At 43.1% G+C, this 26,012-nt stretch overlaps 1 protein-coding gene across 5 annotated transcripts in view; it reads left to right on the forward strand.

Annotated features, from left to right (window-relative positions):
* Positions 1–26,012, forward strand: part of PALM2AKAP2 (PALM2 and AKAP2 fusion) — a 507,547-nt gene that overhangs the window by 338,155 nt on the left and 143,380 nt on the right. For all 5 annotated transcript variants that reach the window (XM_040237431.1, XM_040237449.1, XM_040237459.1 and 2 more), the window contains one exon: positions 20,495–20,580. In XM_040237431.1, the coding sequence (XP_040093365.1) occupies positions 20,495–20,580 (86 nt within the window). The remainder of the gene's footprint in view (positions 1–20,494; positions 20,581–26,012) is intronic.

Here is a 26,012-nt window from a genome sequence, read left to right on the forward strand (position 1 = left end):
TCCCCGGTCCCTGGGATTGTCCAGGCAAGAACATTGGAGTGGGTTGCCATTTCCTTCTCCAGTGCGTGAAAGTAAAAAGTGAAAGTGAAGTTGCTCAGTCGTGCCCGACTCTTAGTGACCCCATGGACTGCAGCCTACCAGGCTCCTCCGCCCATGGAATTTTCCAGGCAAGAGTAGTGGAGTGGGTTGCCATTGCCTTCTCCCCATACATCTGATAGTGTTCAATGGAAGATGAGAGGGAAGTTTCTTTCAACTGTGTCTCTTTTAAAGAGCAAGGAAATATTTCCCAAAGATCCGTATCAGGCTTCTCTTTCATTGTTCATTCAGTGCTTTATTGGCAAGTACCTTTCCTACACCAGTCACTGGCAAGGAGCATAGGGTTTCTATGGCTGAGTTAGTGAAACACAGGGCCATGTGGAGGACAGCAGCTTATCTGGACTGGATGTGCTCTGTTCTGCTTACACTTCCTTACATGTACTCTAGATTAGAATACCACTTTCCAGCAGCAACCTGCAAGTCTAAGTGTGTGCTCATTCTTGGACTAAGCTAAGTTTCTATCACTTTTACTTATTATTATAAATATGAAAGGTAATTGTATAATAAGTACAGTTTTAAGGTATGCTTCTTGAATAATAAGGGATATGCAGTCTCTTTAGGATGAGTGAGTCTGTTTTCATTTCCTTTAGTGTTTCATGCTTCTTGAATCTGAAAACCCAAACCCAAGCAATTTTATATAGTGATTGTACAAGGGCATTTGCTAGCACTCATGATCCCTAGATGATTTTTGAGTCAGAGGCCATATCTGCTAAGTAACCCTATATTGCTGGAAATCTTCCTTAGAAGGTACTAAAGTTTAAAAACAGGAAAAAGAGAAAAATGAAAGAATGAAAAAATGTGTTGGGAGGTCTTCACTGCCAAAGAATTCTGGGTACTTTGGGACTGAAGGACAGAAGAATCTTGAGCAAAAAGGAGACCCATCCCTTTGGCAAAGTGCCAAGCGGCTTTCTCCTCCCTTTATGTAAACATCAAATTGTGCCACCCTTTCATCCTGCCCCACAGTGATGGAAGGCCGGGCAGTGGGGACCATCTGCTGCCAATTGTCATAAATCTTCTGCAACCCCAGAGGGATGTTGCGGTCAGGTTCTCACTCCTCCTCTCTGGCTGCACTCCCTACTACTCAGAAGTGCCTCTCCCTTGTGGGCAGGCTGGTAGGAAGGTAAGTCTTGTTTCATATCATTACCCTCTTTGTAACTGTAGCTTTTTCTCTAACGTTTACCATTCCAAATAGGTTATTTTCAATACATTCTTCAAGTAAGAGACCTTGCACAGAGGAGCTCTCTCCTGTCGGGGATGACACAGGTGAAGTGACAGAGGAGAGCTCTGTCCTGCCCCAGTCTCAGCTGCTGATTGGGTGTCGGCCCAGAGGAACCTTGCAAGCTTCTCCCAGCACCAGATTAGGTCCATCCTTTCTCTCTTTTTTAAGAGTACTTTAAAAATATTTATTTGTTTATTTGGCTGTATCAGGTCTTAGTTGCAGCACTCAAGATCTTCATTTCATCCTGAGGGATCTCACTGCAGCGCACAGACTCTCCAGGTATGGCAGCTGGGCTCAGTAGTTGTGGATTCTTAACCCCTGGGCCAGCAGGGAAGTCCCCGGTCCATCCCTTAATTTCCGTCTAAGTTGTGAGTTGCTGGAGGTGGTTTCCTCCTTCACCATGGGCCATGTGGGCGCATAGATCATACTTTAATCTGTCTCCAATGACCCCACCCTAATCTAAATGCTAAACTGCCACTTCCATTGTTTCCTAAACTTCTACCAAGGAGGGAAAATGTGATTACTTTCTAAATTCTTCTTATACCAGGAAGGAAAGAATTTAAGGAAAAACAAACTCCCGATGCTCATCACTGCTTAATTCATTTCCTTATGGTTTGGTTGAAAGAAGTCCGCTCAAAGATGACCCCAAGTGACCCCAGTCTAAAGATGGGCCCCTGAGAAAGTCCAGAACCAGCTTTTCAGATCCTTAGTCATCCAATCTGCAAAAGCTACCTTTTAAATGCCTCCCCCCCACCCACCCCGTTGAACCCTCCATCAAAGCAACAGTAAAGCTGGTGAATTAGGGCAAAGGCAGCTTCCCTTTACCCCAAGAGGCATCAGCAAGTTACAGGTCATCTGAGTGTGGGTGTGCAAACCCGAGTCAGTGGCATCACCAGAAACTGGCACACTTGTCATTTCGACTCTTGGAGAAAAAATAAGATGATGTTAAGAGGCTTCCTATTTTCTAAATTTCCTCTCAAGGTCAAGGAACTTTGTTCCATGAATGTAGGACTTTATCTTGATTAGTGGGGACTTCCTCTAAATTAAAGGGGTATGGGTTCTCTGAGGGCAATTCCTCTTTCTCCAAGGTTTTCACTGGAGTGGGGGAGAGGAGAGGACCTGGCTTCACGAGAAAGATCCCTGAGTCCCTGGTTGGGAAAAAAGCCAAGGTTAAAAATAGTTTTTATTGAAATGTATTAATTTACAATATCCTATGAAAGTGTGCAGCAAAGTGATTCAGTTATGTGTGTGTGTGTGTGTATGTGTGTGTGTGTGTGTATTCCTTTTCAGATTCTTTTCCTTTCTATTAGAGATTCCCTGGTGGCTCAGTGGCTCAGAGGGTAAAGAGTATGCCTGCAATGCTGGAGACCTGAGTTCAGCCCCTGGGTCAGGAAGATTCCCCTGGAGAAGAAAATGGCAACCCACTCCAGTATTCTTACTGGAAAATCCTATGGATGGAGGAGCCTGGCAGGCTACAGTCCATGGGGTGGCAAAGAGTCAGACACGACTGAGAGACTTTCACTTTCTTTTCTGTTGATAGGTTATTACAAGATATTGAATATAGTTCCCTGTGCTGTTCAGCAGATCCTTGCTGTTTACTTATTTTATATGTGTGTGCACATGTGGGTGTGCTCAGTTGCTAAGTTGTGTCTGACTCTTTGCAACCCCATGAGCTGCAGCCCTCCAGGCTCCCTTGTCCATGGGATTTTCCAGGCAAGAATACTGGAGGGGGTTTCCATTTCCTCTTCCAGGGGATCTTCCCGACCCAGGGATCAAACCCACATGTCCTGTGTCTCCTGGATTGGTAGGCGAACTCTTTACCACTGCACCATCTGGGAAGCCCCATTTTATATATAGTAGTATGTGTATATTAATCCCAGACTTCTAGCTCATCTTTCTCCCCATCTTCCCCTTTTGGTAATCACAAGTTTGTTTTCTATGTTTGTGAGTCTACTTCAGTTTTTAAAATAAGTTTATTGGTATCATTTTTTTTTTAAGATTCCACACCTAAGTGATATATGGTATTTGTCTCTGATGTACTTCACTTCATATGATAATATCAAGGTCCATCTATGTTGCTGCAAATGGCATTATTTAATTCTTTTTTTTAATAAGTCAAGGTATGTTTAAAATGCTGTCTTTGACAAGCTTCTCTGTATGTCTCATGGTTTTGCTTTTTCCTCTAACAGCTTTTCATCATAGTGTTAGCCATCACCATAGTTCTCTAAAATTGTGAATGAAAAGGTATCACTTTGTAGGATTCTCAGAAGTAGCACCTGCTACCCTACTAGTGGGTTATAGTCCAAGCCAAGCCTTGTCAGCTCATAACTTGATGGAGATGCCGAGGAGTCCTTGAATCATGTTTGTGGTGGCCACTGAAGGATGGTTTACCATACCAGGCTTTGAGAGGCAGGAAGATGTGAACGGCCTAGAAGCATAAAGGGAAGAGATGTGTCAGTTAGGACATAATCACAACCCGAAATACTTGAAGATTGTTTTGTAGAGGAAAAAATAAATCTGACTCCAGAAGACTGAGCTGAGGCCGGTAGCTGCATAGAGTTACATTTTAGCTCAATATCAAGAAGTGCAGTCTGATATGAAACTTGCTGAAAATGGAAGGAACTGTTTATTTGTTTCCTAAGCTTAATATAACAAAACACCAGAAACTGGGTAGCTTAAAACAGCCTTTTTTTTTTTTCCTGGATTGAAATGAATTCTCTCATGGTGTTAGAGACTAGAAGTCCAGAATCAAGGTGTTGCCAATGCTCTGCTCTCTCTCTGATGTCTTTGGGGGTAGATCCTTCCTGGCCTCTCCTGGCCTCTGATACCCCAGGTCTGTCTTGGTTTGTAGCTGCATCACTCTAGCCTCTGTCTCTGTCTTCATGTGTATATGTCTCTCTTCTTGTAAGGACATCAGTCACATTGGATTAGGACCCAGCCTAATGACCTCATCCTGACTTGGTTATATCTTCAAAGACCCTATTTTATATATAAGGTCATATGGGGACATGCTGGCGGATAGGATTTGAACATATTTTGGGGGGAACACAATTCAACCCATGACGAGCTGCCTTCATGGGAATAAGTTCTTTATCCCTGGAGGTGTGTAAATAGAATCAGAGTGAGTTTCTTTTCAAGATGCTTAGAGAGATCTAAGCATTAAATAGAAAACAGGACTGGATGACTTCTAGCATCTTCGTTCAAGCATGGCATTTCCTAATCCTCCTAGTCCTGTTCTAAAGAGCTCTACTCAGTCTGGGACCGCCCTTAGTCTGGTCTTGGTGAGATGTCACATGCGCAGTATTACAGTCCAGCTTCCAAATATCATTCAAAGGCATTCGGATCTTTATTTCCATCCTTGAAGCGCATCAGTGGCGGGCCTTTCTTCCATTCCCTGCGGCTGCTCCTCTTGGCATCTCTGTTTCCGTCAGCACTCTTTGAGTCATACATGACAGAATCCTAATTCAAAGTAGTTTCCAAATAAAATATTCCCTTTTCTCAAAAATCATGAAGTCCAGGAGTTGTTCTTTTGACTTAGACTCCATTTCTCAGCTCCTCTTTCCTCTGTACTGGCTTCATTTTCTGGAAAGCTTTTTCCATAAATGACCACCAGTACCCTCAAGCTGAATCTTAGCAGTTTAGCAAACTCACTGGGAAAGGTCTCCCTTTCCAGCATTCTAAGCAGAGTCCCAGGGCTGCATGCTCATCCTAAACTCATCATCGAGACCTGTTCACTTCCTGAAGAAGGTAATTGAGGAACGGAGGTAACCCCATGTGAATCATACAGACTAGGAATAGAGAGTGATAGCATCCCCAAAGGGAGATTGGGGTGCTATTGACATAATAAGAGAGACTCACTGTTGGAGAGGACAGCAACAGTGTCCACTATGATTCCTTTATTCCTTCCCTCAAGCCACTGATTTCTTTCTGTAAATAGACAGACAGATAGATAGATAGACACCGGGAAAACAAATAGGAAAAGACAAGCTGGAGAGACAGGAAAAAAGGGAAGGGAAAACCAAAAGACATGCTAAGCTGCCTGGGTTTTACCTGTCTACCCATCTGTCCATCTGTCTATCCATCTGTTCATTATCTAGCCATTCATCTGTCTATCCATTGCTCTAGCCAGCCATCCATCCATCCATCATCCATCCATTTAGCTATCTATCCATCCCTCTATCTATCTAAAATCTAGGCAGCTTAACAAAGCTCTCTTTTGGTTTGCCCTCCCCTATTCCTCCTGCCTCTCCAGCCGGTCTCTTCCTACTATTTCCCCAATTCTGGATTATAAATGCCTAGCTACTGAGCTGGTAGATGCTGATCTATCCTTAAAGGGCAAGAAAGGAAGAGAAATGGAGCCAACCAAGACTCATTTCCTTGTAACAGCTGAGGGGAGGGAAGAAGGGAGAAAGTCACACTAATAATTGTGTCCCCATCATATATCAAATCACCAGAGTGAGCTTGTGTCATTTTGAGTTATGGGTGCTTTAAAAATTTGCATCTGTGTCCAGAAAAGCAATAGATAAATTTGCCCATGATGGTGAAGGGAGACTTCAGGGTATAAATATTCTGATGCAGTGTTATGGATGCCTCCCAAAAGTCAAAACAATATCTGTGTTTCAGCTTCCAGACTTCTTTAGTGGATCAAGCCAAACTCCCAAATGGGTTTTTAAACTTGAGAAACATCAGACTTGTTCGTTTCCAACCGCATAAGCACTCTTGAATTGAAAACAACACAGGCTCATAAAACAATATAAAAATTAATTAATATCTGTGCCTTCTGCCTTCAACACATTCATCCCCATGGCGGTTCAGACTCAAACTCGGTAAATAACCACCCCCTGGCCGCCTCCCTTACCCCTGCTCCACATGCGCAAACAGCCTGCTAAGAGCATTTAACATCCCAGCCAAGAGCTTTGGCCCTGTCTCTGGAATCCATCCGGACCGCCTCCCGCTTCCCCATCCTTCATCATGAGTCTCGCGTCTCCTCACTCTCTGACCCCGAGGGGAGGCTCTGATGCCAAAGCCCCACTATGGACCCTGTTCTGGAGGTTGTCCGCGGCTCTGCGTCTGTCAGCTACAAGTCAGAGGCTCTTCTGGTTTGTGCCCTGACTCTCTGTTTCCCAAGTGGATCCATTTGCCAGGGCTACCTAAATCGCAGAAATGCCTATTATTTGCTCGCAGTTCTGGAAGTTCAAAGTCCAAGATCAAGGTGTCAGCAGGTCAGGTTTCTGCTGAGACCTCTCTGCTCGGCTTGCAGTGACCCTCTTCTCCGTGTGTCTTCACGTGGTCCTCACTGTGTGCACCCCAGTGTCATTCTCTGTGTCCAAACACCCCCTCCTTAAAAGAATACCAGTCAGACTGGATTAGGTCCCACTTGGACAGACTCATTTTCACCTAATCTCCTCCCTAAAGGCTCCACCTTCAAATATATTCACATTCTAAGGAGCAAGAAGTTAGGGCCTCAACCTAGTTGACTCATAGTTTGGGGGAGCACAGTTCAGCCCATAGCGCCAGACTAGCTGCCTCACTACCTACAGGCCCACAAATCTGCTAAAATCTCATTTTAGCAGATTTCCCATGTAGCTAAAGTAATTTCTGCAGAAATTTCTACAGAAATTCCCATGGAGCTAGAGTAATTTCTATTTAAGAACTACAGTAATCTGCGGGGGGGCAAGGAAGGGACCAAATCATCACTGGCATTTGTAGAAAAAAGAGTTAACAGAGCAAGTTAGCAGAGGCACTAATTATGACCCCAGTCATGTAAAGACATTGAAACCTTTGATTTAGATCCAGGGATCTGCTTTTTCTCCTGGCAGCATTTTTCTTAGCTACAATCTGCCTTGCTGTATATTCCTAGAAGCCATTTATTTAACAGGGAAGTCAGTATGGCATCACAGAATAAAAAATAATAATAACTAACATATATTGAGTGTTTGCTCTGTTGCTGGCACTGAACTGAGGAGTTAGGTGTCCACAGCAAAACCCTAAGAGGTTTCTACTGCCATCTTCATCTTACAGGTAACGAGAACTAAGGCTTAGAGTGGTGACATAACTTGCCGTGGTCGTGTGGTTCTCCTGCCAGTTCAGTAATAAGTTACTCACCAGCTTTGGTCAAATCCATTTTTTCAATTGATGGTTTAAATTCAAACTACTTCAAAAAATCTTCTTTAAAAAAGTGGAAGGAACTACTGTATATCACAGGGAGCTATATTCAATATCTTGTAATAACCTATAACAGAAAAAAATCTGAAAACAAATATATATATATATATGCAAGTGAAAATGTTAGTCACTCAGTCATGTCCGATTCTACGACCCCATGGACTGTAGCCCTCCAGGCTCCTCTGTCCATGCAGTTCTCCAGGCAAGAATACTAGAATGGGTACCCATTCCCTTCTCCAGGGCATCTTTTGTTCCTGTGTGTGTGTATCACTTGCTATATACCTGAAACTAACACAACTTTATAAATCAACTAGACATCAATTTTTTGGAAAAAAGTTTGAAATGGGATTAATTCACAACTTTTCTCAGTCTCCTCATGAGAGATATTGTGGCAATTAAACCAGATTGGGATGGCAAATTCAGATGCCATTAAGGGCCAGACAGTTAACATCAGGGAATGATGTCAACCCACAAATAAAACGAGAGGGTGGTGGAAACTGAGGCCTCAGAGCAGGCAGATCTCATGGATAAAGGTAGTTACACAGCTCTTGGCAGTTGCTGCCAGGTAGAGCAGTGGCTGCTGGGCCTAATTTTGCCAAATCTTCTCATTTTTCTCAAGAGGTACTAGATGTTTGTGTCCATTCTAAAGAATTTTGAATCTTGGCAACTAAATCACTTAAAGCAACAACAGAGTCTTGCAGACTGGACAAAGCACACCTACAAGCTAGAAAGGTCACCATTTGTAGCTTCTGGATCGATGATAATCCTAAGAACCTTTCTGAATTTTCCAGAAGTTTCTTCTAAAAATATGCCCCCCCCACCATATAATTTTACTTGATTCAGATGGGTTTTCTGAATGGCCAAGTGAGCTCCCAGGGGTTACCTGATACCACCACAGTGCCCCACCACCCCCACAGAAGCAGAAGAGGCATTGGCAGGATGCCCAGAACTCAGGGTGGAAATGTAACATCCTGGCTGCCCACCCAAGGGATGCCCCATACAGAGAGGGAGTGGAGCAATGCTGGAAAGCAGATGGTCCAGAGAAAACCTCCTTCCAGACCACCACTTTCCTAACGGCCTGGAACCAGGTCTTCCCACCTGATTCTCCCCAGCCCAAGCACTAAGCTAGACACAGAGGAGAAATGCAGTGAGGTCGGGAGGGATGTGAACACAGTTATATTCCTGAAAAGTAATGGTGGTGATTATATGGAAGACTGATCTGATTTGGGAGACCTCTGGAAGCCTGAACTGGTGCAGTGAAGTGAGCTGGAGAGGAGGCAGCAGGTGGGAAAAGGCACGGTGGAGCCATCTTCTTCATGTCTCCAAGGGCCATCCATGCTCTCCCCTGTGCCTTCTGTCCATGGCATTCTTTTCACAACCAAGAGAGGGAAAGGGTACCAACTGGGTGACTGACCCTCCAAAGAGTCCAAGTGAGTGAAAGTCACTCAGTTGTGTCTGACTCTTTGTGACCCCATGGACTGTCCATAGAATTCTCCAGGCCAGAACACTGGAGTGGGTAGCCTTTCCCTTCTCCAGGGGATCTTCTCAACCCAGGGATCAAACCGAGGTCTCCCACATCGCAGGCGGATCTTTTACCAGCTGAGCACAAGGGAAACCCAATTATACTGGAGTGGGTAGCCTCTCCCTTCTCCAGTGGATCTTCGCAACCCAGGGATCGAACAAGGTCTCCTGGATTGCAGGCAGATTCTTTACCAACTGAGCTATCAGGGAAGCCAGCCAAAGAGCCCAAGGACTCTAAGTAAGTCCATGTCACTATGCCCTGTCTTCAGTGCATCTCCTTTGCACAAAAACCGGATCTAAGATGGTGGTTTGGGTTTGTACATAATTTTTTTCACTCTTTGCCAGTTTTATTTTATTTTTTATATTTTATTGATATATAGTTGATTTACAGTATGTTTATTTAATTTTATATGACATGTTTGGGGGCTAAATATCAAATATCTTTCCAACCTATAAACCAGGCTAGCAGGGACTTTCCTGGTGGTCCTGTGGCTGGGACTCTGCTCCCAATGCAAGGGGCCTGGGTTCTATCGCTGTCAGGGAGCTAGATCCCATATGCCACAACTCAGACTGGGGCAGCCAAACAAAATATTAATAAATATTTTAAAAATCAGGCTGGCAAAGCTAATAGGATATTGTGGAGACTTATAACAGAATCCTTAATGGACTTATGGGGGGAGCCCCCTTGAGTGATATTATCTGCAAATTAACTTGAGGGTAAATCAGGCTTTAAGCTGTTAATTCTCTAATCTCTGAGAGTGTGCTAAGTTGCTCAATAGTGTTCGACTCTTTGCAACCCCATGGGCTACCCTCTGTCCAGGGGATTCTCCAGGCAAGAATACTGGAGTGGGTTGCCATTTCCTTCTCCAGGGGATCTTCCTGACCCAGAGATTGAACCCACGTCTCTTAAGTCTCCTGCATTGGCAGGCAGGTTCTTTACCACTAGCGCCACCTGGGAAGCCCAACCTCTCAGCGGGGACCCTGTTTGTGAACAGTTTGTTGAGTTTGCTACAAGGAGCAGGGTTGCCTAAAAAGGCTTTAATTTCTGAGGACTGGTTCTGGTGAGCCCAAACAAACCATTTTCAAAATTGCCTCAGGCCTCCAGTGTCTTGTAAAACTCATTTTCAACACAAGTGTGATCCTTTTTGCTCTCATTTTTGTGCATTTGGAATCTGCCTCCCACTTCATATAAAATTCACCTTTGAGAATCGAGCAAGAGATGAAACACCTAGTTTCCCATTTACCCTCAGATACTATCACTGAGAAAGGCTTTTTTCTTCTTAAAAGGAGGTCTAAGACTCCAGAGCATATAGCAGATCATAGCTGAGAAGTTGTTGCAGCTTCACACTTCAGGGGTTATGCATATATACGTGGGTCTGCAGTTGTGCACACAAGCACAGGTGTCTATGTGTGCATGTGTGTGTGTACATAAAAGTGTGTGCATGTGACAGGCAGGTATGTGTGTCCATGTGTTGTCCCAGTCTCAAGAGGATCCTTGCCCTTCTCACTGTGGACACCTTAGTGAGCAGAAGTGATTAGTAACAGCCTCGTATAGTGTGAGCTTTATTCACATCCCAGATGTGCTCCTTACTGTTATGTGTTCTTGGACAAATTATTTACTTCTCTAAGCTTCATTTTTGCTATCCAAAAAATAAAGATTAAAAATAAGAGGGGACATATGTATACCGATGGCTGATTCATGTTGATGTATGGCAGAAACAAACACAATATTGTAAAGCAGTTGTCCTCCAATGAAAAACAAATAAATTTTAAAAAATAGTGCCTACTTTATGTAGGGTTTCTGATTGTTAGGTAATATATGTTAAATAAAGCACAACCAAGAGCACATAATTAGCTCTCAGGAAATGATAACCTGCTATTATTATTGTTGTTACTCCTTCCTACCACGTGCTTACAGGGAGAGAGCAAGCTATGTATTTTTTTTTTTCCAGCCCAAGGTGCTGTGAGTTTCCACTTCTCTACCGCATGCTTGCCTCTGAGATCACCCAGGGTTTTTGTCCCAGGGTTTACTTGTGGAGTGTTTGAACCCAAGGTGGAGCTCAGAGGCACTCAGTTCTTTCAGTCTTAATCCTTGTCCATCTTTCAGAGGTTCTGCCGCGCAGGGCACCCTCTGCAGAACTTGGTTGTCACGGGATCCCACAGGACTGTGCCCGGACCTTTTCCTGTCTGAAAGGAGAACCGCCCCATCCTAGCTGACCCAGAGAGGCCCTATAAACCGCTCATGAATGTTTGCTGAACTGCCCTGGGCTGGATTCAGTGTCAGCCTCAGCTTTACGTGTCTCCAGGAACTCCACCACAAAGCCTTTATTTGATCTGCTCAGTGTGAGCTCAGAAACCATCTTGAATGGGAACCTCCAGGAAAAAAAATTTTCCCTCTGCAAATCTTGGTTTTTTTCCAATATGTCCTCAAGTTTCCTGTTTACCAATCCCTGAAAATAAGAGATCTTTGGGGGTGGTGGTAAGGTAACTGGTTAGGCAGATAACCTCTGAGGTCAGAGTGCTTATTGCATCACTTGCTAGATGACTCCTATGTTTTCTAAGTCTCCGTTTTCTCCTCTGTAAAGTGGGGATAATATTATACTTGCCTCGTGTCCCTGTATTGTATGAGGATTGAATGAGGTGATACCTATGAAGACCTAGTGCTTGACTCATCAGTTTAGCTGTCATGGTTGATATTATTGTGGCCATGCTGGTGGGGAGAGCAGTGGAGTGGAGAGGGCATGGGGAACACTCAACAAGACACTGAGGTCTTATTTTTGAGCTCCCTGAACATCCACCCCTGCACCCAGACAAACTTTCCTTACTCAGGAAGGTATAGGAGTTGGACAGGGGAAGGCGAGACCAGTGGCCTCAGTGAGTTTGAGGAAAATAACTCATAGTTCAAATGGTAAACTTTCTCTTTTCCAGTGAATTCTCCTCAAAGAGGAGATCAAACCATTCAATCCTAAAGGGAATCAACCCTGAATATTCACTGCAGGGACTGATGCTGAAGCTGAAGCTTCTGTTCTGTGGCCACTTGACGCGAAGAGCCGACTCATTGGAAAAGACCCTGATGCTGGGAAAGATTGAAGGCAGGAGGAAAAGGGGGCAACAGAGGATGAGATGGTTGGATGGCATCACCAAATCAGTGGACATGGGTTTGAGCAAACTCTGGGAGATGGTGAAGGACAGGGAAGCCTGGTGTGCTGCAGTCCATGGGGTTGCAAAGAGTCAGACACGACTTAGCAGTTGAACAACAATAACCTCTCAATGAGAGCAGCCAAGAGAGGAGGGGAATGCCCCTGCTACCATTGCTTCTAGAGACCCTAGGGCCTGGCCTTTTTATCTTCCCCAAGAAAGAGAAAGCTGGGGCTCTGGGGCAAGGATGAGCCACCACCTGGAGTTGGGTGAGCTGGGGTGGGGTCACATCCTGCTCTGCTCCTCCAAGCACCCGGGTGGGGCTTCCCATCCAGAGGAAGCAAGTCCCATCAGCTAATCCTTGGGTGGGGTTTCCGAAAGCCAAGTGTTTAGAGGCAAATCATTGTTCTGAAGTTCCGCTAAGTTTTAATGACCACCATGCTGAGAACTTCTCAAAGAACAAAGTGAGATTTTTTTTTTAAACCAAAGGGAGCCAACGAGGATTAAAAGGAGAAATATCTAGCCGAGTCTCAATTCCAAGACTTGACAAGGAAGAGACTTTAGACACAGAGGGACCCAGGACTTTAGACACAGAGGGACCCAGGCCCTAATCCCGTTCTTTCACTGTGATCTCCCTGGTGGCTCAGACGGTAAAGCACCTGCCTGCCGTGCGGGAGACCTGGCTTCGATCCCTGGGTTGGGAAGATCCGCTGGAGAAGGAAATGGCAACCCACTCCAGTAATCTTGCCTGGAAAATTCCATGGACTGAGGAGCCTGGTGGGCTACAGTCCATGGGGTCGCAAAGAGTCGGACACGACTGAGCAACTTACTCTTAATGACATTTTCACAATGGGTCCATGTTTTGTGTATAAGATGGTTATTGCTGTTCAGTCGCCAAGTCATGTCCAACTCTTTGCAACCCCAAAGGGTGAGGTGAGCATGGAGGTGGGGCTGGTGAAGGGTCAGCCCTGTCTTCGAGGCACACAGGGTCTCACCACCCAGATGTTTTATATCTGGTGACTGTACTTCAGGGGTTTGATGGCAAGTATCTCAAGCCACTAGGACTTGCCTGCCTCTGGGAGAAAGGACCAATCACAGCCTGTTTCTTCAGCATCTAGAGTGAATCAGCTCAAAAGTGGGACTGTTAACTGTTACCAACCTGGATCCTTAGACACTTCCTTCAATAGAAATTGATTAGAGGCCAGATGAGAATTGTAGGAAAGGCTTTACTGAGACTCCTGCTGATCAACAGGGTGATAACAAGGAACAGGTGCCGTCGCTGGCTCCCTGAGAGGAGCTGCTTGGGCCCTTAAATGGGGTAACATTAGGGGTGGGTCCATGGGTTGGACAGGAGGCATAGCTAAGGTGGCGTGCCCATCCCCTTGGTGGTGCTGTGGGGGTGGGGGGATCATGCTCAGCACCCTGCCTTTGCTCCTGGCATCTCAGAAATGACAGTGTGTGGCCTTTTTGTATCTTATTGTTCATAATTGTCCCCAAATGTGCAAGCATGCAGTTATTTTTAGTTCCTTATTGTTTCTTTGTTTCTGTTGCTTAAAGATTTGTCCAGGTGCAAGCACTCCGGTAATGGGTCCCGGGTCCCAGCCCCTGTCATTACCAACCCCCTTCTCACCCTTTCCTTTGTGTTTCTCTTTTCTCCTTTGAGCAAACTCTGCTTTTAACTCAGCCCAACTCTGAAGCTCCCCCTCTAACCTGGCTGCCCCCAAACTAACATTGCTCATTTAACTGGCAGAGACTAACTGGGCATCAGGTCCACTCCCTGTCCACAGGTCCTTATGGGTTAGTTGCTAAGGGCCTTCTAAGGTGGCATGAAGGAGCCGATTCTATCAGACAGACACGCTTAAGGGCTTTTCCTGCTCAAGCCCAAAAAGCAGGGCTAATTATCAGGGATGTGAGTTCCAGCAGAGGGAGGAGGTGGAAATGTCACCCTAGAGGCTCTTTAGTTCTTCTTTCCTTTCTGCCATAAGGGTGGTGTCAGGGGCATAACTGAGGTTATTGATATTTCTCCCGGCAGTCTTGATTCCTGTTTGTGCTTCATCCAGCCTGGCATTTCGCATGATGTACTCTGCATATAACTTAAATAAGCAGGGTGATAATATACAGCCTTGATGTATTCCTTTCCCGATTTGGAACCAGTCTGTCATTCCATGTCCAGTTCTAATTGTTGCCTCTTGACCTGAATACAGATTTCTCAGGAGGCAGGTCAGGTCATCTGGTATTCCCATCTCTTTAAGAATTTTTCACAGTTTGTTGTGGATCCACACAGTCAAAGGCTTTGGTGTAGTCAATAAAGCAAAAGTAGATGTTTTTCTGGAACTCTCTTTTTTGATGATCCAACGGATGTTGGCAATTTGATCTCTGGTTCCTCTGCCTTTTCTAAATCCAGCTTGAACATCTGGAAGTTCACGATTCATGTACTGTTGAAGCCTGGCTTGGAGAATTTTGAGCATTACTTTGCTAGCGTGTGAGATGAGTGCAATTGTGCGGTAGTTTGAGCATTCAAAACTGACCTTTTCCAGTCCTGTGGCCACTGCTGAGTTTTCCAAATTTGCTGGCATATTGAGTGCAGCACTTTTATAGCGAGAAGCTAAAGGCAAAGGAGAAAAGGAACGATATACCCATTTGAATGAAGAGTTCCAAAGAATAGCAAAGAGAGATAAGAAAGCCTTCCTCAACAATCACTGCAAAGAAATAGAGGAAAACAATAGAATGGGAAAATTGCTCAGTCGGGTCCAACTCTTTGCAACCCCATGGACTATAGCCCTTCAGGCTCCTTTGTCCACAAATTCTCAGGCAAGAATACTGAAGTGGGTAGTCATTCCCTTCTCCAGGGGATCTTCCCGCCCCAGGGATGGAACCTGGGTCTCCCGCATCGCAGGCAGATTCTTTATACTGTCTGAGCTACCAGGGAAGCCCCAAAGCATTCTATATCATATGACAAGGTACGTGTTAATCTGTTGTTTCTGCTAGTGGTCTTAGCTCCTTCAGTTTGGGCATCTCCAAACATGGAGAAATCCTAGAGTTTCAAAATCTGTATTTTTTGTATAACATGATCCTTAGTACAAGCCAACAGCAACATCTCATACTTAAAAGGAGAAATGGTCTGTTCTAAAGCTGGAACAGAAGTGCTTCTGTTGGTTTTTCTGAAGTATGGTGCTAACTGGACTGTATGGGAGATTTAAGGGATTTTCAAGGGCAGTTTTGATCATGCAGCTTTGTGCCTTTTGTCTTTAGAACCAAAATCTTTCATGAGATGCAGCTGACCTGTGCAATAAGTGCTGAACACAGTGGAGTCAGAGAGTGGCCCCCAAGGAAAGTGTGGGCCATTAAAACCTGCTTAGGAGACAAAATTTAAAGGGTAGAATTTGTTTAGAGGATAGAACACAGATTTATCTAAAGACCTTGCTATAATAGGAACTGGAGGTGGGTGGGGATGGCAGGTCTGAAAGGGCTCCATCCATCCTTTCCTAAGGCTAGGCTGTGTTATACTAGTGTAATAAACAGCCCCAGTCCTATGGCTTAAAATAATAAAGGTTTAGTTCTCATGCATCTAACATGATGGCCCTTATGGGTTGGCCATATCTGTGCTTTGTGTTACTCTTTTAGTTGGGCCTTATGCTAACAAAATTGTCACCTTCTGGAACACTGCCTTTCACCATTTTGAAGGGCAAGGGTGTGCTGGAGGGTCTGTCATCAGCAATTAAATGTTCCAGCCTGGAAGTGATCGACGCCACTGCACCCATACCCGGCAGCCAGAATGAGTCACATGACCTCACCAGCTCTAAGGAGGCTAGGAAGTGAAATCCTGGTATGTGTCCACCTGTTATGTGTCCACGAGAGGAAGGAATAAGGGAGAGCATTTGGTGAAGAGCACTAGTGACCCCCTCAGCCACCTGCTTTGTCCAACGATCTATCTAAAATCTGTGTGGATAGATGGGCTAGAACAAGGGTCCACTGTCTTGCATATAAGAGTCTATGCTGACTTGTCTTTCTTTCTTAATCTGCTTTTACCTCGTGACACATGGTGATTCCAGGGGATCTGGGCACCACCAGCACCCTCCCATGCAGGGCTCCCCTTTCCCTCTGGGCCTTGGACCCTTCATTTTTATTTATTTTTAGTACTAGCCAGGATCAGAATTAAGGAAGTCAGCCCATGTTCTCTGGATGCCATCAGTTGCTTCCTCACCAAGCCTCCTTCCTTTTGCTTGCACTATCCTGTCAACAATACATGTATTATTCCTGATAGAAATCAACAGAGAAGGGCCAAGACAATCAGCAGAGTGCACCCGGGGAACAGAGACCCAGGGATGTGGGCGCCAGGGAACTGGAAGCTTGGGCAAAGGGATGTATTTATCTGACTGTGAAGCTAAATAAGGAGGTATATAAAAACAACAACAGCAAATTCATGGCAGATTTGATTTATTGCTGCAAGATCTTTATAAAACTCTCCCTGATGGAGTATTTATAAGAATCCCTTAGCTACAAGTAGATGGGTCTCAGTTTTTCCACTACAGAGAAATGAAAAGTTTTTCTCTTCTGGGAGAGAAAGGTTATTTTTTTCCTGAAGGTTTGATCCAGATTTTTTAAAATGGAATAAAAATAATATAGTATTGCTAGGGATTGTATGAATAATATAAAATATGGTTTTTTTAAAAAAAATTGTAAGTAAGATTGAGCAAAGGGAGAAGGGAAGCTATAAAAGTGGTTATTTGAAAGTACAGTAGGTAAAACTACACTATGTGAATTACATATATTCTATATTATATATCAGATTATATATTGAGAATACATATGTATTGATGTCTCATGTCTCTTTCTTATGGCCATATATCCTTTAATAAACATAGTATTACTTATGAAAGGAATGATTGTAGCAGAGGAAAGATTGTTCCCAAAGTGGGATATAATATATAGAGATGGAAATTAATACTTGTAAATGAATTATATGCAACAAAGGGAATTATATTTGCATAGTTAAAGATAAAAGTGCTTTATTTAAATGATTTTCATGTATAATTTTGGTGATAGATGATATCTTTCAGCTACTGTTAGAATAATGTTGCTTGACAAAAAATCATCCCCAAACGGAATCCCTGTTACATGCATATGCAGTTGAGCTGGAGATTGGCTGATCTAGACTTGGCTTAGCTCCAGGTGCAGACTGGGTTCAAGTCAATTCCCCATGACTCTCATTTCCTTGCAGATCAACTGGGGCACGTCCTTCTCATGCTAGAGCAGAAGAGCAAGAAGGCAAATGTCACCACACAAGCCCATTTCAAACCTTTGCTTGCATGATATCCACTAACATCCTATTTGCCAAGGCAAACATCAGTAGGACAGGGAAGAAAATTTCTCCCACAGTGGGAGAGAAGGGCGCCAAGTATTTGCTGAACAATAATTCACATTAGGGACTTCCCTGGAGATCCAATGGTCGGGACTTTGTGCTTCCAGAGCAGGGGGCACAGGTTCAATTACCAGGTGGGGAACTAGGATCCCATATGCTGCACAACACAGCCAAAAAAAAAAAAAAATCAAATTATTCTATAATTAAAAATCATATATTTGTCCATGCCTAATATCTGTGTCTCTCTGCTGGCCATTCCAGTAGGTACCAATAGTGGCTTAAACCAGAAAGGGTTTTAGTTAAATGCAAGATATGTCTGGGAAATAATCTGTTCGTGTGGAAATAAGATTTCTTTCCCAGAAATGTGCATTTAAGACAAAGCCCACAACTTTCCCGAGAGGAAATTATAGGGCAAGTCATCAAACTTCTCTGACCCAATTTCTACAACCCAGTGAGAGACAACTGTTTACACTCTGCAGTAAATTATAGCCCATGGATCTTGAGTAATCCATGTTGCACATTTCCTATGAAATGAGACTCTCAAGGATTCAGAATATAAAATAAGGCAATGCAATCAGTGCTAACATATTAAAATTGAATTAATCTCATATTAGTTTATTTAAAGTGTCATGTAATTGCAAACTACTGCTATAGTTTCACCCCCGATTTGTCCAGTTGATCCTTAGAAAAATGCCCAAGTATAGCAATCTTTCCTAGATACATCTCTGGTTTCTTGACTTAGCACAGAGGCTGGAAATGCACATCTCATGAGCCAAATCTGGCCAGTGCCTGTTTTTTTTTTTCAGTTCAGTTCAGTCACTCACTCGTGTCTGACTCTTTGCGACCCCATGAATCGCAGCACACCAGGCCTCCCTGTTCATCACCATCTCCCGGAGTTCACTCAGACTCATGTCCATCGAGTCAGTGATGCCATCCAGCCATCTCATCCTTGGTCGTCCCCTTCTCCTCCTGCCCCCAATCCCTCCCAGCATCAGCGTTTTCTCCAATGAGTCAACTCTTCTCATGAGGTGGCCAAAGTACTGGAGTTTCAGCTTTAGCATCATTCCTTCCAAAGAAATCCCAGGGTTGATCTCCTTCAGAATGGACTGGTTGGATCTCCTTGCAGTCCAAGGGACTCTCAAGAGTCTTCTCCAACACCACAGCTCAAAAGCATCAATTCTTTGGCGCTTAGCCTTCTTCACAGTCCAACTCTTACATCCATACATGACCACAAGAAAAACCGTAGCCTTGACTACACGGACCTTAGTCAGCAAAGTGATGTCTCTGCTTTTGAATATGCTATCTAGGTTGGTCATAACTTGTCTTAAATAAAGTTTTATTGGAACCCAGTCATGTCCATTTGCTTATATGTTATCTCTGGCTGCTTTCTCTCAATAATGTTATCTCTGGCTGCTTTCTCTCAATAATGGCAGCTTGAGAAGCTGCAACCGAAGTGGTCTGACCACAGAACCTAAAATATTTACTATGTGGCAAACAGAAAAACGTTCCAGTTCTCATTTAACATAATGCTTGACAGTTGAAGTGTGGAATTTCGGTGATTCACACAGGTCTAGCATGAATATTGCCCTTGAGTTTTCCTTAAGGAAAATTATATAAGAAAATCAATATTGTAAATTAATATTACATAGTTTTAGTCTGTTTTTTAAAATAATCTTTTTAATACTTTAGGCTATGAACACTCATATCCCAGTAGGCAGTTGTTATACCAGTTATAAAATTTGTATCTGCTTATTGAAGTAGACCCTGAGAAACTCTACTAATAAGTGTTACCTTCTTAGCTTTTGGGGCTTCCCTGGTGGCTCAGAGGTTAAAGCGTCTGCCTCTAATGCGGGAGACCTGGGTTTGATCCCTGGGTTGGGAAAGTCCCCTGGAGAAGGAAATGGCAACCCACTCCAGGATTCTTGCCTGGAGAATCCCATGGACGGAGGAGCCTGGTGGGCTACAGGAGTCGGACACGACTGAGCAACTTAACTTCTTAGCTTTTAGGAAGATGACTTGACTTCCAATATTGTTTTTAAAAATATACCTGTCATTACTTCAGACTTTTCACTATTACAGACAATTCCACCTCCAGGCACACACATAACTGCATTTAAATTAGTGTAGTTTTACTCTATTGTGATGTGGGTATTTTCAAACAGTAGCCCCTGATATCTTTTTTGAGGCTGGAGAGAGCAAAACCTTGTGTCTTGCCAGATGTCCACTCTCAGAGCCTGTCTGACAGCTTAAGAAAAAAGGAGCTAACATGTATTAAGACTTGGGGAGAAACATATATAGATTTTAAACGTGAGTATAAACTCAGTTCTTTTCAGCAGGTGTGCAGAATCTAGGTCAGTAAATAATCTGGAGTCATTTCTATTGGGTATTGAATTAGATTCAGATGGACAGATTTCTGTGTTATGGGATTCGCTTTAAGCCCCACATAAGACCTCAGTATGAGGCCTGGATTCTAGAGGAGTTCATTTTAACCTCTTCTCCACTCTGTACTAGGAATAGCACTGTCTATAACATATAAGATTTATATATATATATATATCCCTGGGGATGGGGCTTCCCCGGTAGCTCAGTCGGTAAAGAATCTGCCTGCAATGCAGGAGACTCAGGTTCAATCCCTGGGTTGGAAAGATCCCCTGAAGAACGAAATGGCAATCCACTCCAGTATTCTTGCCTGGAGAATCCTGTGGACAGAGGAGCCTGGAGGGCTATAGTCCATGGGTTGGCAAGAGTCGGACATGACAGCGATTAAACCATAACATACAAGATTTAGAAGACGACTCCAAACTCGGAGATTAGGTGAACACAAGAGGTGCTGACTGACCACATTTCTGAAAGAAAGTTTTCCTGTTAACTGCCAGGCAGGTGAACCACTGATTTCCTTTACCCGTCACATGGACTTGAAAGCTACAAAATAGTTTCCATCCATGCCAACTGAATGCACTTGGCTCAAATGGTACTCATTTTTTTTTTTTCAGGAGTTGGGTGGGAGAGTGTGCTGCTAACACGAGATGATATAACCTCAGAGGCTATAGCATCATCCAGCGCAGACATGACGGTCAAGGTAAGGCATCCTTTCTCTAGTGTGATTCTCTATATGCATCTCTATAGCGGGGGTCCCCAACCCCTGGGCTACCAGTAACCTCCTGTCAGATCAGCATTGGCATTAGATAGAAGTAAAGTAAATGTAACACACTTGAATCATCCTGAAACCATCCACCCTCCCACTCCTTGTCCATGGAAAAATTTTCTTCCACAAAATTGGTGCCTGGTGCCAAAAAGGTGGGGGATGGCTGCTCTAGAGGAAAGTGAGCCTATGGCAGATTTCTGGGGGTAAAATGAATACTGCCCCTAACCCCACTGGGGTTCTCTATTCACTGACCTCAGAATAAAATTTGCTGAAATTTGGGGCCTGCATTAGGAAATCACCTGAAAACTAGAATCCAAGACTCGTGATTTCCCAATGGACTGGTTTTAGGGTCTTCAGTAAACGTCTACATGTTGACCATTTGCCATTGTAACCCCATGGGGACAGCAAAGCAAATCTGACAATTCTGAGCTGAGAAACTCAGGCCCCACTGTGCATTGTGAAGAAAGGTCAGAGAGGCATAAAGTAGCTTTGATCTTGACTCAAGATTTCCACTGATGTCAGCGGGAGGGCGGCACATGGCCCACTGCAGATGGAACGCGCTAATGGCCATAGGTTTACAAAATGAGTCATCTGGAAATCAACCTAATTATCACTGTTCAAATTAAATGCATGAATTTGTAATCATTGCCTAGATTAAGGAGTCTGTAGCAAAATATATCAGACACAATTACTTCCCTTCTATTACTGGAATAGACACAAAGGAACAGTCTTCCTCTCTTGGAATTCTGTTTATACAGGGAAGCCTGGCATGCTGTAGTCTGTGGGGTCGCAAAGAGTCGGACATGACTGAGCGTCTGAACTGAACTGAACAAAGACTGGGAGTGGGAGGGCTTTCTAACATTTTTGCTTGAATGAATACAATTTAAATAAATGCCACTTCGACAGTTTTCTTGGAAAATGAAAATGTAATATCCTTTTTTAATATTGAGATATCACTAGAGATTTCACTCTGGATTTTTTAGTAGAAGTTGTTCGAAAGAATATACAGGATGAATTTATTCAATCTTTTCTTTGTAATGTGATGGCTGAATTTGTGTTATCTGTTAAAAATGTTAGAGAAAGCAAAGAAAAATACAATCATGAAATGTATTATAAGATGGAAAAATAGCCTGTTGGTTAAATGAGTCAACTAATCTAGATAATTATCCAGTGCTAAACATTTGTTTGCTTGTCATTATGTTTAGTTGAACTTATAAGATAAAAATATATATTGCAATGGTGTATTGGTATTTTCCTAGCTATTAGTGCAAAGTCTGAGAAGTTTGAGAAATCTTTGGCTGTGTTGAATTGAGAGAGGTGGATGCTGATAGTAGAATTTGATGGATTTAGATGTGCGATTTTGAGATTTTTCATGATTTTAAGAATTAGTTTCTGAGATGTGTTGCTAGTCTACCTGCAGAGTTTCTTTTATAAAAGCAAATGGAGTATTTGGATATAAACAGGTTTTGCCCATGTCCCATTTTATAAGGCTACTGCATAATCAGCGTGCTCCTGGTATGAAGATCTTGACTAAAGTTGTATTTGGGTCTGTTCAACTTCGATGTCATCCTCAACCTCTCTTTCTGTCTTTTTTTATTGAATGTACGTGCGTGTGTGCATGCTCAATCATGTCCGACTCATTGTGACCCTATGGGCTGTAGCTTGCCAGGCTCCTCTGTCCATGGGAATTCCCTGGCAAGAATATTGGAGTAGGTTGCTATTTCCTTGTCCAGGGGATCTTTCCGACCCAGGGATCAAACTCGCATTTCCCAAGTCTCTTGGCAGGTGGATTCTTTACCACTGAGCCACTTAGGAATCCTCTTTTATTGAATACCTGGGAATATTTTGTAAGAATAGGGGATTTTTAGTTCACAAGAACTGAATCTACTTAGAAGAAAGAACACTATATACTTTTAAAAAGTTAAGCAAGATACAAATATATTTAATACTCCAATAAATCCCTATGAATATTAAGTTTCTTTATTAATGCTAATCTCTTCTCAATAAAGGATTCTTGAAACTTCTAGATGAATGTAATTTAGGGAAATACTTCTTTTTAGATTCTTCTCCATTAGATTTCCCAATTACAAAAAAGTATCAATTTTTTTCCTTCAGTACTATGCTTTTTCCTACCCCACACTGCTTTTTGTATCCATCCTGCTCTTGTGTCTTTTTTATTTTAATTTTTACTTTTTGGCTGTACTGTGTAGTATCTGGGGTCTTAGTTTTCCAATCAGGGATTGAACCCACACCCTCTGCACTGAAAGCAGAGTTTTAACTACTGGACTGCAAGGGAAGTCCCCCTCTTGTATCTGTCTTAAAGTATTATTTTTTTCTGTGTCTATAAGTACCTGATCTTTGTTAACTACAGATTTGTCATCATATATTCATGTCACTACAGGCTTCCCAGGTGGCACTAGTTGTAAGAAACCCACTTGCTAACACAGGAGATGTAAGAGACGCAGGTTCAATCCCTGGGTTGGGAAGATCCCCTAGATAAGGGCATAGCAACCCACTCCAGTATTTTTGCCTGGAAAATTCCTTGGGAAGAGGAGCCTGGTGGGCTACAGTCCATTGGGTCACAAAGAGTCAGACACAACTGAAACAAATTAGCATGCATTCATATGTCTACAGCGATTCCTGCTTCTAATAGCTATTTCATATATCCTTGTAATATCACCTATCCCTACTTTTTGCCCTGGGAAAACAAAATATTCTGTTAAAACATTTATTACAGGAAAAGTTGATTCATTGACATTCCCCAAGGAGAATATCAGCAGAAACCACTAAAATTCTTTGGTTTCCTCCCTATTACTCTTCTTGCAATAGACGTACCTTTAGTTTCCTCCCTATTACTCTTCTTGCAATAGACGTACCTTTCTTCATGTGTAGAAGTTTTCTTTCTGAAAAAAGCACAGCATTTTTTGTCATGTCAGTGGTCTGAATGTGGTTTTGTCTACTATAGGTAGCCTTTTAATACCATGTCTTATTTTGAAATGACAAAGTCATGCTTCTGAAAATATGCATGGCTCAGATGAGTGAATTCATTTATAAACAAACCTGTCATTCTGAGCAGTGTTAAACTGTGTGGGCATGCTCAGTTGTGTCCAATTCTTTGTGACCCTATGGACTTTAGCCCACCAGGCTCCTCTGTCCATGGGATTTCCCAGGCAAGAATACTGGAATGGGTTGCCGTTTCCTTCTCCAGGGGATCTTTCCAACCCAGGGATCAAACCCGCCTCTCCTGTGTTTCCTGCATTGCTGGTGGATTCTTTACTGCTGAGCCTTTGGGGGTGCGGATTTGCAAAATGGATGGCTTAGAGGGAGTATACTGGATAGAGTGGATCCCCCAATCCTGGGGAAGCCCAAAGTTGAACCAAGAACATTTATATTTAAAACACCCTGTAGATACACTGACAGAGGTAGGAGCATCATGTAGCCTTGCTCAACAATTTTAAATCACTATTAGGGTGAATGGTGAATCCCTTCCTTCCCCTCGAAACCATGTGTCCAAGTCCTAAATCCTGGCACCTGTGACTGTGACCTCATTCGGAAAAGGAGTCTTTGCAGATGTAAATAAGAAAAGAATTTTGAGGTGAGATCATCGTGGATTAACCAGGGAGACCTAAGTCCAGTGACACACATTCTTATGACCGAAGAGGAAACACAGAGACAGAAGCCATAAGAAGAAACAGAGGCAGAGGCTGGAGTTCCATGCAGCCGAAGGCGAAGAACACCTAGAGCCGCCAGAACCTGGAAGAGGCAAGGAAGGATCCTCCCCTAAAACCTTTAGTGGGAGCAGGGCCCTACCGATTCCTTGATTTTGGAATTCTGGCCTTTTGAATTGTCAGAGATTAAGTTTCTGTTGATGTAGGCCACTGAGTTTGTGGTAATTTGTTACAGCAGCCCTAGGAAACCACTATGCTCAGATCTACCCCAGAATTATACCTACTCTTCTAGAGTGTCAAACCATAGAGGCCAAGAGCCAGTATTATACACGTCCATCACCATTTTCTTATTATACTATGCTCACTCTCTACAGGGCTTCCCAAGTGGCTAAGTAGTAAAGAATCCGCCTGCAATGCTGGAGATGCAGGTTCCATCCCTGGGTCAGGAAAATCCCCTGGAGAAGGAAATAGTCACCACTCCAGTATTCTTGCCTGGGAAATCCCATGGATAGAGGAGCCTGGAGAGCTGCAGTCCATGGGGACATAAAAGAGTCAGACATGACTTAGTGACTAAAACAACAACAACACCCTTTACAAGTGGTTTTTACCTGTTCTTGTTTGAAAGAGCCATTAACCTTTTTCAGCCTGAATCACGATTCACTAGAAGAAAAGGGTCGTCATATTTTGAGATGACTTCTATATTATGTTTTCATCTGTTTTGCTGCTTGTCTAGACATTGCTTTTATTTATTTATTTATTTTTAGACATTGCTTTTAAAAAGAAAGTATGGATCAATACTTTCTGAAACTTGCCTGACCGTGAGAATTGTCTGCAGCAGTATTAAATATACACATAAATAACTTCCCAGGCTGCTCCTCTCAAAATTCAGATCCAGAAGAACAGTGTGAGAATTAGCATTTTTAACAAGTGCTTGGTGATTTGGCGGTCAGTTTGGGAAAATGTTGTTTTGCATTTCACTAAAGCAGTATGGGGTGTGGTCATATGATCCCTCCATTGCCCTTGGCTTTCTAGTTGTCCAGCTGGCTAAGACAATTGGCTACAACTGACTAAGGCTCAGAACTGCAAATTCATTTCTAGTCCCATCTTCCACTATGTCTGTCTCTGGATCCACCCTTGCCCTCTGCACCCAGCCTATTTGTAGCCAGAGTGATCTTTTAAATTATTCTGCCAATCCATATGATCAGCAGGCCTACTCCTGGGTGTATATCTGGGGGAAACGCTAATTTGAAAAGATACATGCACTCCCGTGTTCACAGGAGCACTGTTTACAATAGCCTAGACGTGGAAGCAACCTAAATGTCTGTAGCAGATGAATGGATAAAGAAAACGTGATACACACAAACACACATACACAATGGAATACTACTTAGCCATTTAAAGGAATGAAATAAAGCCATTTGCAGCAACATGGATGCAACCAGAGATTATTCTACTAAGTAAAGTAAGTCAGAAAGGGAAAAACAAATGCTATATGATATCAGTTATATGTGGAATCTAAAATATGGAACAAATGAGCTTATCAGTGAAACAGAAGCAGACTTATAGATACAGAAAACAAACTTACCATTACCAAAGGGAAGGAATAAGGAGTTTGGGATTAATAAATTCACACCACTGTATAAAATAAATAACCATCAGTGTCCTTGAACAAGATTTGGTCTTCCCTGCCGGAATGTC

This window comes from Oryx dammah, unplaced genomic scaffold (assembly GCF_014754425.2).
Source record: "Oryx dammah isolate SB20612 unplaced genomic scaffold, SCBI_Odam_1.1 HiC_scaffold_1, whole genome shotgun sequence".
NCBI classification, from domain to species: domain Eukaryota; kingdom Metazoa; phylum Chordata; class Mammalia; order Artiodactyla; family Bovidae; genus Oryx; species Oryx dammah.